This window comes from Mobula hypostoma, chromosome 6, assembly GCF_963921235.1.
Source record: "Mobula hypostoma chromosome 6, sMobHyp1.1, whole genome shotgun sequence".
Classification (NCBI taxonomy): Eukaryota; Metazoa; Chordata; class Chondrichthyes; order Myliobatiformes; family Myliobatidae; genus Mobula; species Mobula hypostoma.
Window position 1 is genome coordinate 140675417 of NC_086102.1, and position 13741 is coordinate 140689157.

A 13741-nucleotide genomic window follows, 5' to 3' on the forward strand; every position below is an offset into this window, starting at 1 on the left:
ACTGTTGATTCAATCTGATGAATCAATCTCCGACTGTTTGATGGAGAACTATTCCACATTATTCACGTAGCTGTACATAATTTTGGAAAATTAAAACCAATGTCATCTATGAGCCTGAATATTAGAAAATTTGTCATAATTTTAGACAATTTTATCCTTGTGTTTAGTTGCATTTTTAAAGGCCAGAACTTCTTGGGACAAGAGTAACTTCTTGGACAAATTAATTGCAAGAAAGGAATCTCCACAAGTCTGACTCTCTACAAATTTCTGGTTAACTTCGTGTTTCTTTGCCAGACTGAGTAAGTCCTTCCTCATTGTGCAGCTATTACACAACTGAGCATGACACAAAATTGCTGGATTTACAACAATAACAAAATTAATCCCAATTGGAGTTTGTGAATAATCTTGTATAGAGCCCATTAAGGATATAACTTGTAGGGCATTCAGCTAGCAGGCCTGGAGAAGTTGTGAAGCTACAGTCATACGCCAGCAAGCAGTCAATTGTCCCATGCAGTTTTTTTGAAAACTTTTTATATCTGTCTTCAAGGTATACTCATCTAACTTTACCCCATCACACTGAGGTTGAAAGATAATAATTTGCAATGTGAAAAGCTATTTTGATATGCGGAAAAAGTTAGTGTGTGAATAAGATATGACTAAGTTAATGTGAGGGCAAAGAAAATCCTGAATATTTCATTGCCAATGCCCCCCCACTGTTGCATCATGTCATTTCAAGGTCAATGGATTGAGAGTAATTGCCATTAGTGGTCAATAGCCCCATTATCATTGTATCAATCTACCATGATGGTTCTTGTTTACTTGCCAATCATTTCCCTGTCTCATATGAAGGTAATAAAATAGTGCTGTTCCACATTGTGCCTCTATGATGGATTTGGATACTGATTCTATCCTTTAGTGTTTTGCATGTTCAACATACTGTAGTGTTGCTTAATTACTAACTTGGAGTCATACAGCATGTAAACAGGTCCTTCAGCCCAAATGGGCCATGCTGACCAAGATTCACACTTATGCTATATCCCTCCAAAGTTTTCTTTGAAAAGGTACCTTTCCTGGTGCCTTTTAAATGACACAAAGATCAAAACAATAATCCTGAAATAAAACTTGGTTAAAATGTCTTTTGGTTTTTCTTATGTTAAGTAAACCATACTCTGCTTTTTCTCTCTGATTTGAGAATATTTCTCTCTCCATAATTTCTTGTCTTTATCATTCATTGGTTAAAATGGCTTCATCTATGTGGTACTCATGGAGTCCAAGGTGCAAATTGATTTTCTGCCTTGGATCCTATCAATTACGCAGTAATTTGCAGTGTTAACACATTAACAGCAAGCTAATAATTTAATGTTTTGTCAGTGCCATAATTTCTGATAACTCATTTCATTCCACTTGCATGACAACGATCTCAGCAACAACAGCATGGAATTAGTCAAATAGTTACTAAAAGGTTTTAAGTAAAATGAACAAGCATAATGGAGAAACAAATGCAAAAAAAAGAACATGGAACATGAGAAAAGGATTAAAAAGCAACTGCAAAGAGAAAAAAAAACAAAAATTAAGCCTGAAGGTAATTCAAAAGAAAATTGGAAGATTGTTTTGTTTCCCATCTTATCAAAATAAATGCTAATAAATTAGTACTTCACTCTTTGGTTGACAAATGATATTATCTACAATGAAATACTAGTGATTCTTTTTCAAACCCACACTTGTTAAAGCAAGCACATTCACTGCAGTCATGTTTACCTGGAATTCAGTTCCATCTACAGTGAAGAACATCTTACCAGTATTATACTCTTGCTTTACATGTATAGCAGGGTTCACTCATAAGACTTCAGTAAAATGGTTGCATAAAGAGTGACCTTCTTTCCTCCAGCGGTGTTTGCTCAGCAAGGCACAGGCAAGCTTTTTCTGTGTTTTTACTCATACTCTTGAAACTGACTACTCTCAGTGCTTGTAGCAAGTACTATTTTCCTCTCTTCTTCCTTGATTTAACTGCAGGTATATAGACTTAACTCACTGCACAGGGATGATAGAAGATGGAGGGCTATGTAAGAGGGAAGGGCTGCATTGATCTCAGAGTAGGTTAAAAGGTAAGCACAATATCATGGGCTGAAGGGCCTGTACTGCACTGTAATGTATATGCAGGCTGCAAAAACAAAAGGCAAAACATCAAAGCTACTCACTCCATATCACCGCTCTGCACCATACTTTAAGAACCTGTTCAAATGACAAATAATCTATAAAAGCACAGGATGACAGACTCGATACCATCAGTGATCTATCAGCAATATTGCATCACCACTGGCGATAATAACTTAACTTTGCTAATGGACACCAATTGGCCAGTGTATAAAGTATTGGACTGAAAACCAATCAATTAGAAACATCTTACTTGGCTTTTCCATTTTACCTTTGGGGTTCAAAAAAAGTTCACACATGAAAGGAGGAGGAGATGAAGAAGAGCAGATGAATGGGAGAGTTTTTAGCTTAATTCTGAAATATACACCCTGCAGGCAAATCTAACATCTATCAATTACTCACCCTTTCAAATGAATGGTTTGCCAGGCTACCTCAAAGAACTATATAACGCAACTGAACTGTTAAGGATAGCTTGTTCCTTCCAGGGAAAAACAGTGATACCTTTACCATAATCATCACTTCTAATGATAATAGCATGTTATCTTCAGCTATATTTATTTTACAGTGATTTAACACTCTTGTACTTCATGTTGAGATTTAATTCACATTCTCTGAATTATATGAACTGCATTAAATTAACTACCACAGTATGCATGCAGTTTCAGGGATTTTAACAGTGACTCAAGCATGGTGTTTTGTCTTCTGTTCATTTCTTTGCAACAACTGAGGTAAACAACCTAAAAAAAAATCAGTAAGGGACTTTACATTCACTAACTGTACTCTTCAGTGCCTTGCTTTCACCCGAGTATCACCTATTAGTGAGGTCAGCGGTCAATCCTTTAAATCTATGCAAATGCAAAAAAAAAGGGTGCTGCTGTAATATTTCAAACCTGTACTGATATTACAATCCGAAATGACAGGACTGTTAAATATCAAGGAACAGCACAGTTGTCCAGTTAATAAAGGCTCCGCCTTGCAGTGCCAGTGACCTGCATCAATCCTGACAGAGGTTACTAGCTGTGCGAGTTCACACATTCTTCCTGTGACCACGTGGGTTCTCTCTCGGTACTCCAGTTTCCTCTCTCGTCAAGGATGTGCAGGTCGGGTAAATAGACCCTAGTGTGCAGGTCAATGGTAGAATCTGGGGAAGAGTTGATAATAATGCGGGGGAATAATATAAGATTAGATTTGTTTAGGATTAATTTAAATGGGTAATTTATGGCCGGCATGAACTCAAGCTGAAGGGCCTGTTTCCATGCTGTGTCTTTGATTGTAAGAAGAATTAAATCTGAACTGTATGGACAAAGTAATTACAATGTTAACTAACAATGTTCTAATGAAAAGTATAGTGGTGAGCCAGATCATACCCACTATCCCACACAGTGTTCAGTTATCCAAGATCCCATTTTCAAAAGGGTAATTAAAAAAAAATCAGATCATAAAATGTCCAATATATTGTGCACAAAAATCAATTTACCATCAAATATATTGGCACGAAATTGAAATGTTTAAGGTTTAGGCCTCCTCAGGTGTAACGATGTGTAAATATGGAGATCACATGTTGATCTCCATGGAATTTAAATCTAGGTTCTAAGAGCATGGATACCTATTGACCTTGAGGTGTAGATTTAATGGAGCAACACCAAATACAGGCCATTCAAATCCATCACAATATTCAAAGAGGACAAACCTGCACATAATTAATTGTCTGGACTTTGTAGTAAAAGATTAATGTTTCATTCACTGAGTCACTCAGCTCATATCTCTTCTCACTTGCATGTTGTTCCTCATATTTAAACAATTTCCCCCAGGATCAATAAAGTATGACTATGACTATATTCATTATCCGAAAGGGCATACAAAAATCAATCTGTCTGCCAAATCATTCAGCAGGACCACTACTCTACTCCTCCACTATCACCTTTGACTGTTATTAATGTCTCCTAGCTAAACGACTGCATAATCAACATTAAATTAAATTAAGCATAGATTGCCTTTAAATAAACTCAAAGACAACCAATGACATCTAACCTGGCTCCAGCCAAACCCAAATGACCACTGATCTGGGTTTAAGACCATCAGAGCATAAAACACAGGAACAGAATTAGGCCATTTGGCCCATTGAATCTGCTCCACCATTCCATTTGGCTGACTTATTATTCCTCTCAACCCCATTCTTCTACCTTCTCCCCGTATCCTTTGACACCCTGACTAATCAAGAAGCTATTAACTTCCGCTTTAAATATACCGAATAACTTGGCCTCCACGACTGTCTGTGGCAATGAATTACACAAATGACTAAAAAATTTCCTCCTCCTAAATGAACATCTCTCTATTCTGAGGCTGTGCCCTCTGGTCCTAAACTCACAATTGTAGGAAATAAAGCCATCAATTTTGTCATGCAAATCACTGACATACAACATGAAAACAAGCGGTCCTAACACCGATCCCTGTGGAACACCACTAGTCCGCAGCAGCCAACCAGAAAAAGCCCTCTTTATTTCCACTCCTTGCCTCCTGGCAGTCAGCCAATCTTCTATCCATGCTAGTATCTTTCTTGTAATACTACGGGCTCTTATCTTGTTCATCAGCCTCATGTGTGTCACCTTGTCAAAGGCCTTCTGAAAATCCAAGTAAACAACATCCACAGATTTACCTTTGTCTATCATGCCTGATATTTCTTCAAAGAATTCAACAGATTTGTCAGGCAAGATTTTCCCTTAAGGAAAGCATGTTGACTTTGGGCCAGTTTATCACATGCCTCCAAGTACTCTGAAATCTCATCTTTAATAATGGACTCCAACATCTTCCCAACCACTGAAGTCAGGCTAACTGGCCTATAATCTCCTTTCTATTGCCTCCTTACCTTCTTAAAGAGTGGAATGACATATACCATTTTCCAGTCCTCAAGAACCATTTCAGAGTCTAGTGTTTCTTGAAAGATCATTAGTAACGCATCTGGTCCAGTTGACTGATCTACATTTCATTTTCCCAAGCACTTTCTTCTTAACTCTTTGAAACTGAACTAAATTTGCAGTTGAGCATCAATCCCCAGATCCTAATCACTACAAAAAACCTTCATCCCTTCCTTTGCAACATCATATGCACTGCATCTTCAATTCTTCTTTGTGGCAAACTCAATGCTTCTTGCAATTTTATTCTTTTGGTCTCCTGAGATTTATCCTGGATAAAACTCTGCCCATCATAATGGGGGAAGAATTGGTCTTCTCCAGGAGAACAGAACTGATTCACATGAACTAGTGGCCTACTTTATTCTGTAACTGAGGTCACAGACAGTGATATAAAACAGGCTACTTGCCATGACCCAATTTTGTTTCACAGGGAAATGACAAACCAATGTTGACGACAATGTTCTTTAAGATCAGTCCTATAACTTGGCATATAAAATGATCCATTTGTTTTTTAAGGATGGAACAATACATTAAGTAATAATGAGTGGACTAACTACCAAACAATGTGAACCTGAACTTTAAAAAAAAACTTGTGCAATGTACCTGTACACCTGATTATGAACATAATGCAAGTCAGAAATTGTACCTTCTGTTGCAGGAACCGATTTACTGTCAGATGTTCTTTCAGACACTGCAAGAAAGTAAACAGAAAGGTAGACAAGGGAAAAAAAGAGTGGATCAGTTTAAGGCACATAAACATCAGCATGAGAATAAAAGTTAAATACTGCACATGAAATGTGATTGTAACAACTCTTGGTAAAATGAAAGGCAAGTAATTTGCCTGACAAAAAATACACAGAGCACTAGAACAAAGTATTAAGTCACTTAAATAGATGCATGAGAAATGGAAAATGGGTTATGAGAACTCAGGCATTTTCTATTCTTACAGTTATCAATTTTCACTGAGTTAAATATTATTAATACATTTGAATAGAAACATCACAATGTACAAACGTTTGTAATACCTACAGTTGATTTCAAGTCAAGAGGACCAATTACCTTTTATAATTTGGCATAACATATGATTCACTGGAACAACAGTCATGGCAGATTAAGGCCAGAAGATATAAAAGCAGAATTACGCCATTTGGCCCATTGAATCTCCTCTGCCAGTTCATCATGGCTGATCCAATTATCCTCTCAGCCCCAATCTTCTGCCTTTTCCCTGTATCCCTTCATGCCCTGACCATTCAAGAATGTATCAACCTCTAACTTAAACCTACATACAGACTTGGCCTCCACAGCTGCTTGTGGCAACGAATTCCACAGAATCACCACTCTCTGGCTAAAAGAAAGTCCTCCTCATCTCCGTTCTAAAAGGAACACTCACAGCACGCTGGAGGAACTCAGCAGGTCGAGCAGCATCAGTGGAAACGTCGACTCATCATTTCCACGGATGCTGCCCGACCTGCTGAGTTCCTCCAGCGTGCTGTGAGTGTTGCTTTGATCCTAGCATCTGCAGATTATTTTGTGTTTCCGTTCTAAAAGGACTGCCTTCTATTCTGAAGCAGTGACCTCCGATCTTAGGCTCTCTCACCACAGGAATCGTCCTCTCCATATCCACTGTATCAAGGCCTTTGATCACTTGAAAGCTTTCAATGACGCCAGCCCTTATTCTTCTGAATTCTAGTGAATACAGGCCCAGAGCCATCAAACACTCTTCATATGACAAGCCATTCAATCCTGGATAATTTTTATGAACCTCCTTTGAACCCTCTCCAGTTTCAGCACATCCTTTCTAAGATAAGAGGCCCAAAATTACTCACAATACTCCAAGTGAGGCCTCACCAGTGCTTTATAAAGTCTCAACATTACATCCTTGCTTTTACGTTCTGGTCCTCTTGAAATGAATGCTCACATCATATTTGCCTTCCTCACCACAGACTCAACCTGCAAGTTAACCTTTAGGGAATCCTGCACACGGACTCCTAAGTCCCTTTACGCCCCTGTTTTTTTTTGTATTTTCTCTCTATTTCGCAATTTCAACCTGTGCTTTAAATATAGCTAGTAACTTGGTCTTCACAGCTGTCCATGGCAATAGATTTCACTGAAAATCCAAGTAAACAACATCCACTGACTGACCTTTGTCTATCGTGCCTGTTCTTTCTTCACAGAATTCTAACAGATTTGTAAGGCAAGACTTCCTCTTAAGAAAACTATACTGCCTTTGGCCTACTTTATCAAGTGCCTCCAAGTACCCAGAAAACTCATCCTTAATAATGGACTCCAACATCTTCCCAACCATTTAAGTCTTGCTAACTAGTCTATACTTACTTTTCTTTTGCCTTTCTTAATTCTTAAAGAGTAGAGTGATATTTACAGTTTTCCAGCCCTCCAGAACCATTCCAGAATCTAGTGATTCTAGAAAGATCAGTACTAATGGCTCCACAATCTCTTCAGTTATGCCTTTCAGAACCTTGATGTGTAGTCCATCTGGTCCAGGTGACGGATCTACAATCAGATGTTTCAGCTTCCCTAGCTCCTTCTCCTTGTAATAGCAACTACACTTACTTCTGTCATGAACCATCAAATTTCTGGCATACTGTTAGTGTCTTCCACAGACTGATGCAAAGTAATTAATTAAATTCATCCGCAATTTCTTTGTCCTCCATTACTACCTCTCCAGCATCATTTTCCAGTGGTCCAAATTCCACTCTCAGCTTTCTTTTACTCTATATATCTACACAAGGTTTTTGGTATCCTACTTTATACTATTGGCTAGCTTACCTTCATATTTCATTTTTTCTGTCCTTGTGGTTTTTCTGTCCTTGTGGTTTTTCTCTATCCTGTGGCTTCCAATTTGCCTCCAGAAACTCAAGTCATTACTGTTCTGCAGTTATCCATGCTAAAGTCCCCTTCCAATCAATTTTGGCCAGCTCCTCTTTTTTGCCTCTAATTCCCTTTACTCCCCTGTAATACTGATAGCTTCTCCCTCTCAAATTGCAGGGTGAATTCTATCATATTACAATCTCTGCCTCCTAAGGGTTCCTTTAGTTTAAGCTCCCTAGTCAAATCTGGTTCATTACACAACACACAATCCAAAATCATATTCCTCGTAGTGAGTTCAACTACAAGCTACTCTAAAAAGCCATCTCGTAGGCATTCTACAAATTTCCATTGTAATCCAGCTCCATCCTGATTTTCCCTATCAAACTGCATATTGAAATCCTTCAAGACTATTATAACATTGCCCTTGTTATGTGCCTTTTTCTATTTCCTATTGAAATTTATATCTCACATCCTGGCTGCTGTTCAGGGTCCCGTATACAACTCCCATCAGCATCTTTTTACTCTTCACCATTTTTTAATCTCTACCCACAAGGATTCTGTATCTTCCGATTCTTTATCACCTCTTTCAAAGGATATGATTTCATTTTTTACCAACAGAGTCACCCCACCCCCTCTGCCTAGCTTTATTAATAGACAAGAACAATTTCAGTTTATGCTGAAATAACCAAACTGTTTGTACATTAGATTCTGTTCTCTATTAGTAAAATGTTGTGTTTCATCAGTTCAACTGGAATTCAATGGATCATTATCAAATTTACTGAAAACAAGGCTAGCTTTGGTAGCCCCTCACTTGTTTTTAATGTTGATTTCTATCCTTCAAGTCCCTGTGTTGTTATTTTTAAATCAATTGATGGTACATGACTACAAAGAACAATTGTTCTTTTAAAATAAATCTAAGGAACACCACATCTCACCAATTGCACAAAAAGCTTAGAAATAAACAAACTATATTTGACACACTGGTGACTTTGCAGAACAGATACAAATGCATTTCACCGATGGTAACAAAACTTCTGATACCAAAATCCACAAAAAAAAATCAGAATTTAAAAAATATGACCAGAATCTCTTTTGTGTGATTGATCTCACTGTTAAACCATTTGATAAATGCTTGAGGAGGTAGAGAACTGTAAACAGCCTTTCACAAAATATTCAAGATTTAAGAAATATGAATAGAAATTCTTTTGTGTGATTGATCACACTGTCAAACCATTTGTCAAATGCTAAGAGAAGCTGAGAAGTGCGAACAGTTGAAAATCAGTATTTGAATAATATCTAGTCATGAGCAATATTACTGCCACCTGCAACTTGTCATGTATCTTTTTTATCTAAGGGGAGAAAGTCCTTCCTCCATGCTCATCTGAATACAGTGGTTATTTAGGAAAAAATTCTTTGAACAAAAGGTTACAGATATCTGGGGATGTTTAGCCACTGGATACATTCAAGGCTAACACTAGTGAATTTTTGGATGCTTCAGGATTGAAAGGCAAAGTTGACATTTCAGAATTAGCTCAATACCCTCCTGCAGTTTCTACTTCTTATGGCCGACTAGCGATTTCTCTAATAAAAGACCAACTCTATCAGAAATCACATTAGGAATTAGGTCTGACATACATTCCCCAAGTCAAGCTCACACTATCGTCTGGATGTGTGACTGAAATAGGCTAGTATTGATGAGGAAAGGACAGGGTGATGCACAATAAAAATTATTCTCTGATATATCTTCCCTGTTTCTGTTGACCAAAATATGGAATATACACTTGTGTAATATGTTATGAATTAAAATGGATTTATGTAATTATTCCAGTCATATAGTGCTGCCATCAAATCAAACGTCATTCTTAAACTAATGAACTAGATGTTGAAAATACACTCGACAATGACCAGTGAGGTGGCTAAATTATTGTAAATTTTGTACCAAGACTCACAGCTGTTATTGTTAGAATATCTTTATTTCTAAAACAATTATGATGGGAAGTTGCCTGAAAATCAGCAGTAATGCCTTTCGAGAAGCAATAAACTAGTAACCTAAGGCTGATGACCATAAATTGAAATATAGTAAGGCAAAAGAGTTTTGCAATCGCTATTTAAACAGTTGTACACATACACTGCAAGTCAAAAGCAGGTTTTCATAAGATCATTGTAGATGACAGGTCACACAGTTGTCCAATACTCTGTCCCCATTTATTCAATTATATTGGCACCACCGTTAATTCTACCATTGAGGGGATAGGGCACATCTCCAGGTGAGTATTAAATGTATTGTTTTGAGGAATAAGTGTACTTCCTTTCCTCTCCCGCCATCACCCCGACTCACTAAGGGCAGGTAGTTCTAGATTCCCTTGAAAACAATGAAATATAAACTCGATAGTGACTCTGCGGTGGAGTTCATCTAACTGCACCCAAACATCACCAACTTGTTTATCAAATAAGCGAACATGAAATTCCTGTGGCTTTTGAGGAGAATATTCTCCTGAGCCGATTCTCAGTTAGACCTGGCAGAGGTACAGTGAGCTCATTAATTTCAGCACAACTGTGAGAGAGATTATCTTTTTTCTTTGAATTAATTGAATTTAGTGATTTTTTTTTCAAATCTTCAGCTGTCTGAATTTGTTGACTATTTTAATTTTTTTTTATTGAAATTCAGTGGCTAGGATCATACTTTTGCTCAATAAGACAACTACAATCTGCACACGGAACCTGATGAGCTCTGGACAGATCTGAACTGCCACTCCCCTGCTGCATTCAGCAGTTAAGTGCTGTGGCAGAACTCAGCAATAATTAGCCAAGGGACCAGAAACACTTTGTATTAGGCTCCTCAGCAATACAACAGCCATAGTGTATCAAACAAGGGTCTATTTGAATGCCGTTTCTAACCCAAGTGGAAAAGGTAAATAAAAGTAGACAGTCACAGGTAGATAGCATTGTAATGAGTGCTTTTGGCACATTGATGTTCATAAATGAAAGTATTGAATATAGGATTTGGGATGTTACATTGAAATTGTATAAGATGTTGGTGAGGCGAAAATTAGAATACTGCGTGCAGTTCTAGTCAACTACCTAAATACACCAATGAGATTGAAAGTGTACAGCAAAAAAATATTACAAGGATGTTGCTGGAACTTGAGCATCTGAGTTATATAGGGAAAGGTTGAATATATTGGGATATTTTCCCATGCAGTGTGGACAAATGATGGGAGATTTGATAGAGGCTGGTAAAATTATGGGGGATATAGAGAGGATAAATGCAAACAGGCTTTCTCCTCTGAGCTTGGATGATACAACTAGAGGTTACAGGTTAAGGGTGAAAAGTAAAATACTTAAAGGGAACCTGAAGGTGAACTTTTCTCACTCAGATGGTGGCGCGAGTGTGGAATGAGCTGCCTGTGTAAGTGTTGGATGCAGGTTTGATTGCACAGTTGAAAGAAATTTGGGCAAGTACAAGGATGGAAGGGGTATGGAGGACTATAGTGTGGGATAATGGGACTAGGCAGAATAACAGTTCAGTATGGACTAGATGAGCTGAAGGGCCTGTTTCTGTGTTGTAGTGCTGTATAACTTTGTCTTAAAAAGGTCACTTGGCTTTATTCTTCTACTTTAGTCATTTTAATGTTTTTCCAATTAATTAAAAACACTTAAGAATCAGAAATAGAAGTAGGCAATTCAGCCTCTCCTGGTTTAATCAGGTATCAAAAGCTCTTTTTTCCCACCTCTTTCATTGGTGGGGCTTATTCCTGGATCAGTCTATATTGAAACAAGAGAGTTAGTGAGACTCATAATAAAATAAATTGAAAACTTACTATAAAACAAAGGTCTGTATGTGTGCCTTCTGGCCTGGTGGGAATGTAATTTTTATATTCACTTTTCAGTAAGATAGTTTATTTAGTTAGTTAATTAAATAAAAGTTAGCAAAATTTGATTGCTTTTTACATAACTTAATTTACACAGGATTCCATTAATGCCATTGACAAACTATCAATATCAGACCTTCATCCTCTCTCCAATGCTGTTAAATTTTTTACTGAGCTATTCCAGCCCTCCAATTGTACCAAATTCCAAGGTTGCTGTCCAAAGCGCTGCTAAACTCCAAGATCTTCCTAAAATAAACAACATTCACTATGCCATATCCATGTCCACAACTGACAGAATCATGCTTGCTTTTCAAATCTAAGTGACTTCTCACTCAAGCGATATAGATTACTTAGATACCCAAGTGCTTTACCCTTTTGTCAAATACAAACTTACAAATTCTCTCCAGGAAAATATGCACTTAAGCTGCTCAGCCAGATCGACAAAGAAGAAACCAATTTCCTTAGGAAAAGGTAAAGCAAAGACATTCCTTTTATAGTGAAGTCTATTGTACTCCATTTCATGGAACATTATTAATATTGACTAGTAGTAACCTGAAGCTTTTTTATCCCCCCACAATGACATAGTGAAAATGCAGCATGAATGGCAGCAAATATTACATTAACATCCTATGCATTCAACAGAAGGCCATGCCCATAACGTGATAGACCCCTGTGGAAAGCTATAGCATGGAACCTGGTCAGGTGTAAAGAATCAGCAAACTCATTAGTTAATGCTGCATTTTTTGGAATATCTGAAAAAGAGTAGAGTTTTAACTAAATTTTGAGCGCATCTTTTGGACTGACTAGAAATGTATTAGTGAATTCACTAATGGTAAATTTATAGAGGTGTGTTCTGTTCACAAAATGCATGACAAATCCAATTACTATAGATTAATATACCCAAAATACATTCAACCGTCAGCAAAGTGATGGAAGGGTTCACAGGTGAAGCCATCATAATTTGCTGACAATACCACCCTGGGTATTGCCAAGACAACTCAGCACAAAATCTCATCACAGTCATTAGCTAAACAAGAAACAAAGAATGAATTCCTGAGGCAGGGTGAGAATGACTATTTGATAGCGTGGATTATCAAGGCACACTGGGAAAACTGACAGCATCAAGATCAAAAATATTCCAACAGTTGGAGTCATGCCTTACTCCAAAAAGGAAGGCTTTGATTGCTGGAGCTCTATCATCTCAGCCTCAGAACATTACATCAGGAGTCCTCAGCACAACTTCTTATGCACAACCACCTTGTCAGTCCAGATGAAGAGCCTCAACCCAAAATGTCACCTACCCATTTCCCTCCATAGAGGTTGAGTTCCTACAGCATTTTGTGCATTGCTCCAGACTCTATCATCTGTAGTTTCTTGTGTCTCCAACCATCTTCAGCTACTTCATTTAATGACATTCCTTCTATTGGAAGGTCAGAGCTGGGATGTTGATTAATGATTGTAAAATACTCAATTTTAATTGCAACTCCTCAGCAACAAAGCAGCCCATGATGACATGCAGCAAGATCTAGACAGGATGATGTGTGGCAAATAATATTCATGCTACAAAAGTGCCAGCCATTCTGACCAATTCCTCTTAATGTTCAATAATACTATCATTGCTGAGTCCCCAACAAACAAATTTCTGGATGTCACCATTGACCAGAAATTCAATTGGATTCATCATGTAAACCAGCTGGGCATCCTGCAACAAGTACAGGGTGACGGAATGCTCTCCACTTACCTACATGAGTACAGTTTCAGCAATCTTTAAGATGTTCAACACCACACTCAATATTCATTTGCTCCATCACGAGATTACAGTGATTGCAGTGAGTACAGTCTACAAAATGGATTGCAATTACTAACTGTGGCTACTACAACAGCATCTCCTGCATAACCTGCAAGGAGGGCAAAGGACACAAAAGAAAATCACCACTCCAAATTGCAAGTCATCTTTCTTTATTTAGAGATACA

At 37.7% G+C, this 13741-nt stretch overlaps 1 protein-coding gene across 10 annotated transcripts in view; it reads right to left on the reverse strand.

Annotated features, from left to right (window-relative positions):
• LOC134348443 (microtubule-associated protein 2-like) overlaps nt 1-13741 on the reverse strand; it is a 314301-nt gene that overhangs the window by 54891 nt on the left and 245669 nt on the right. For all 10 annotated transcript variants that reach the window (XM_063051841.1, XM_063051842.1, XM_063051835.1 and 7 more), the window contains one exon: nt 5713-5757. In XM_063051841.1, the coding sequence (XP_062907911.1) occupies nt 5713-5757 (45 nt within the window). The remainder of the gene's footprint in view (nt 1-5712; nt 5758-13741) is intronic.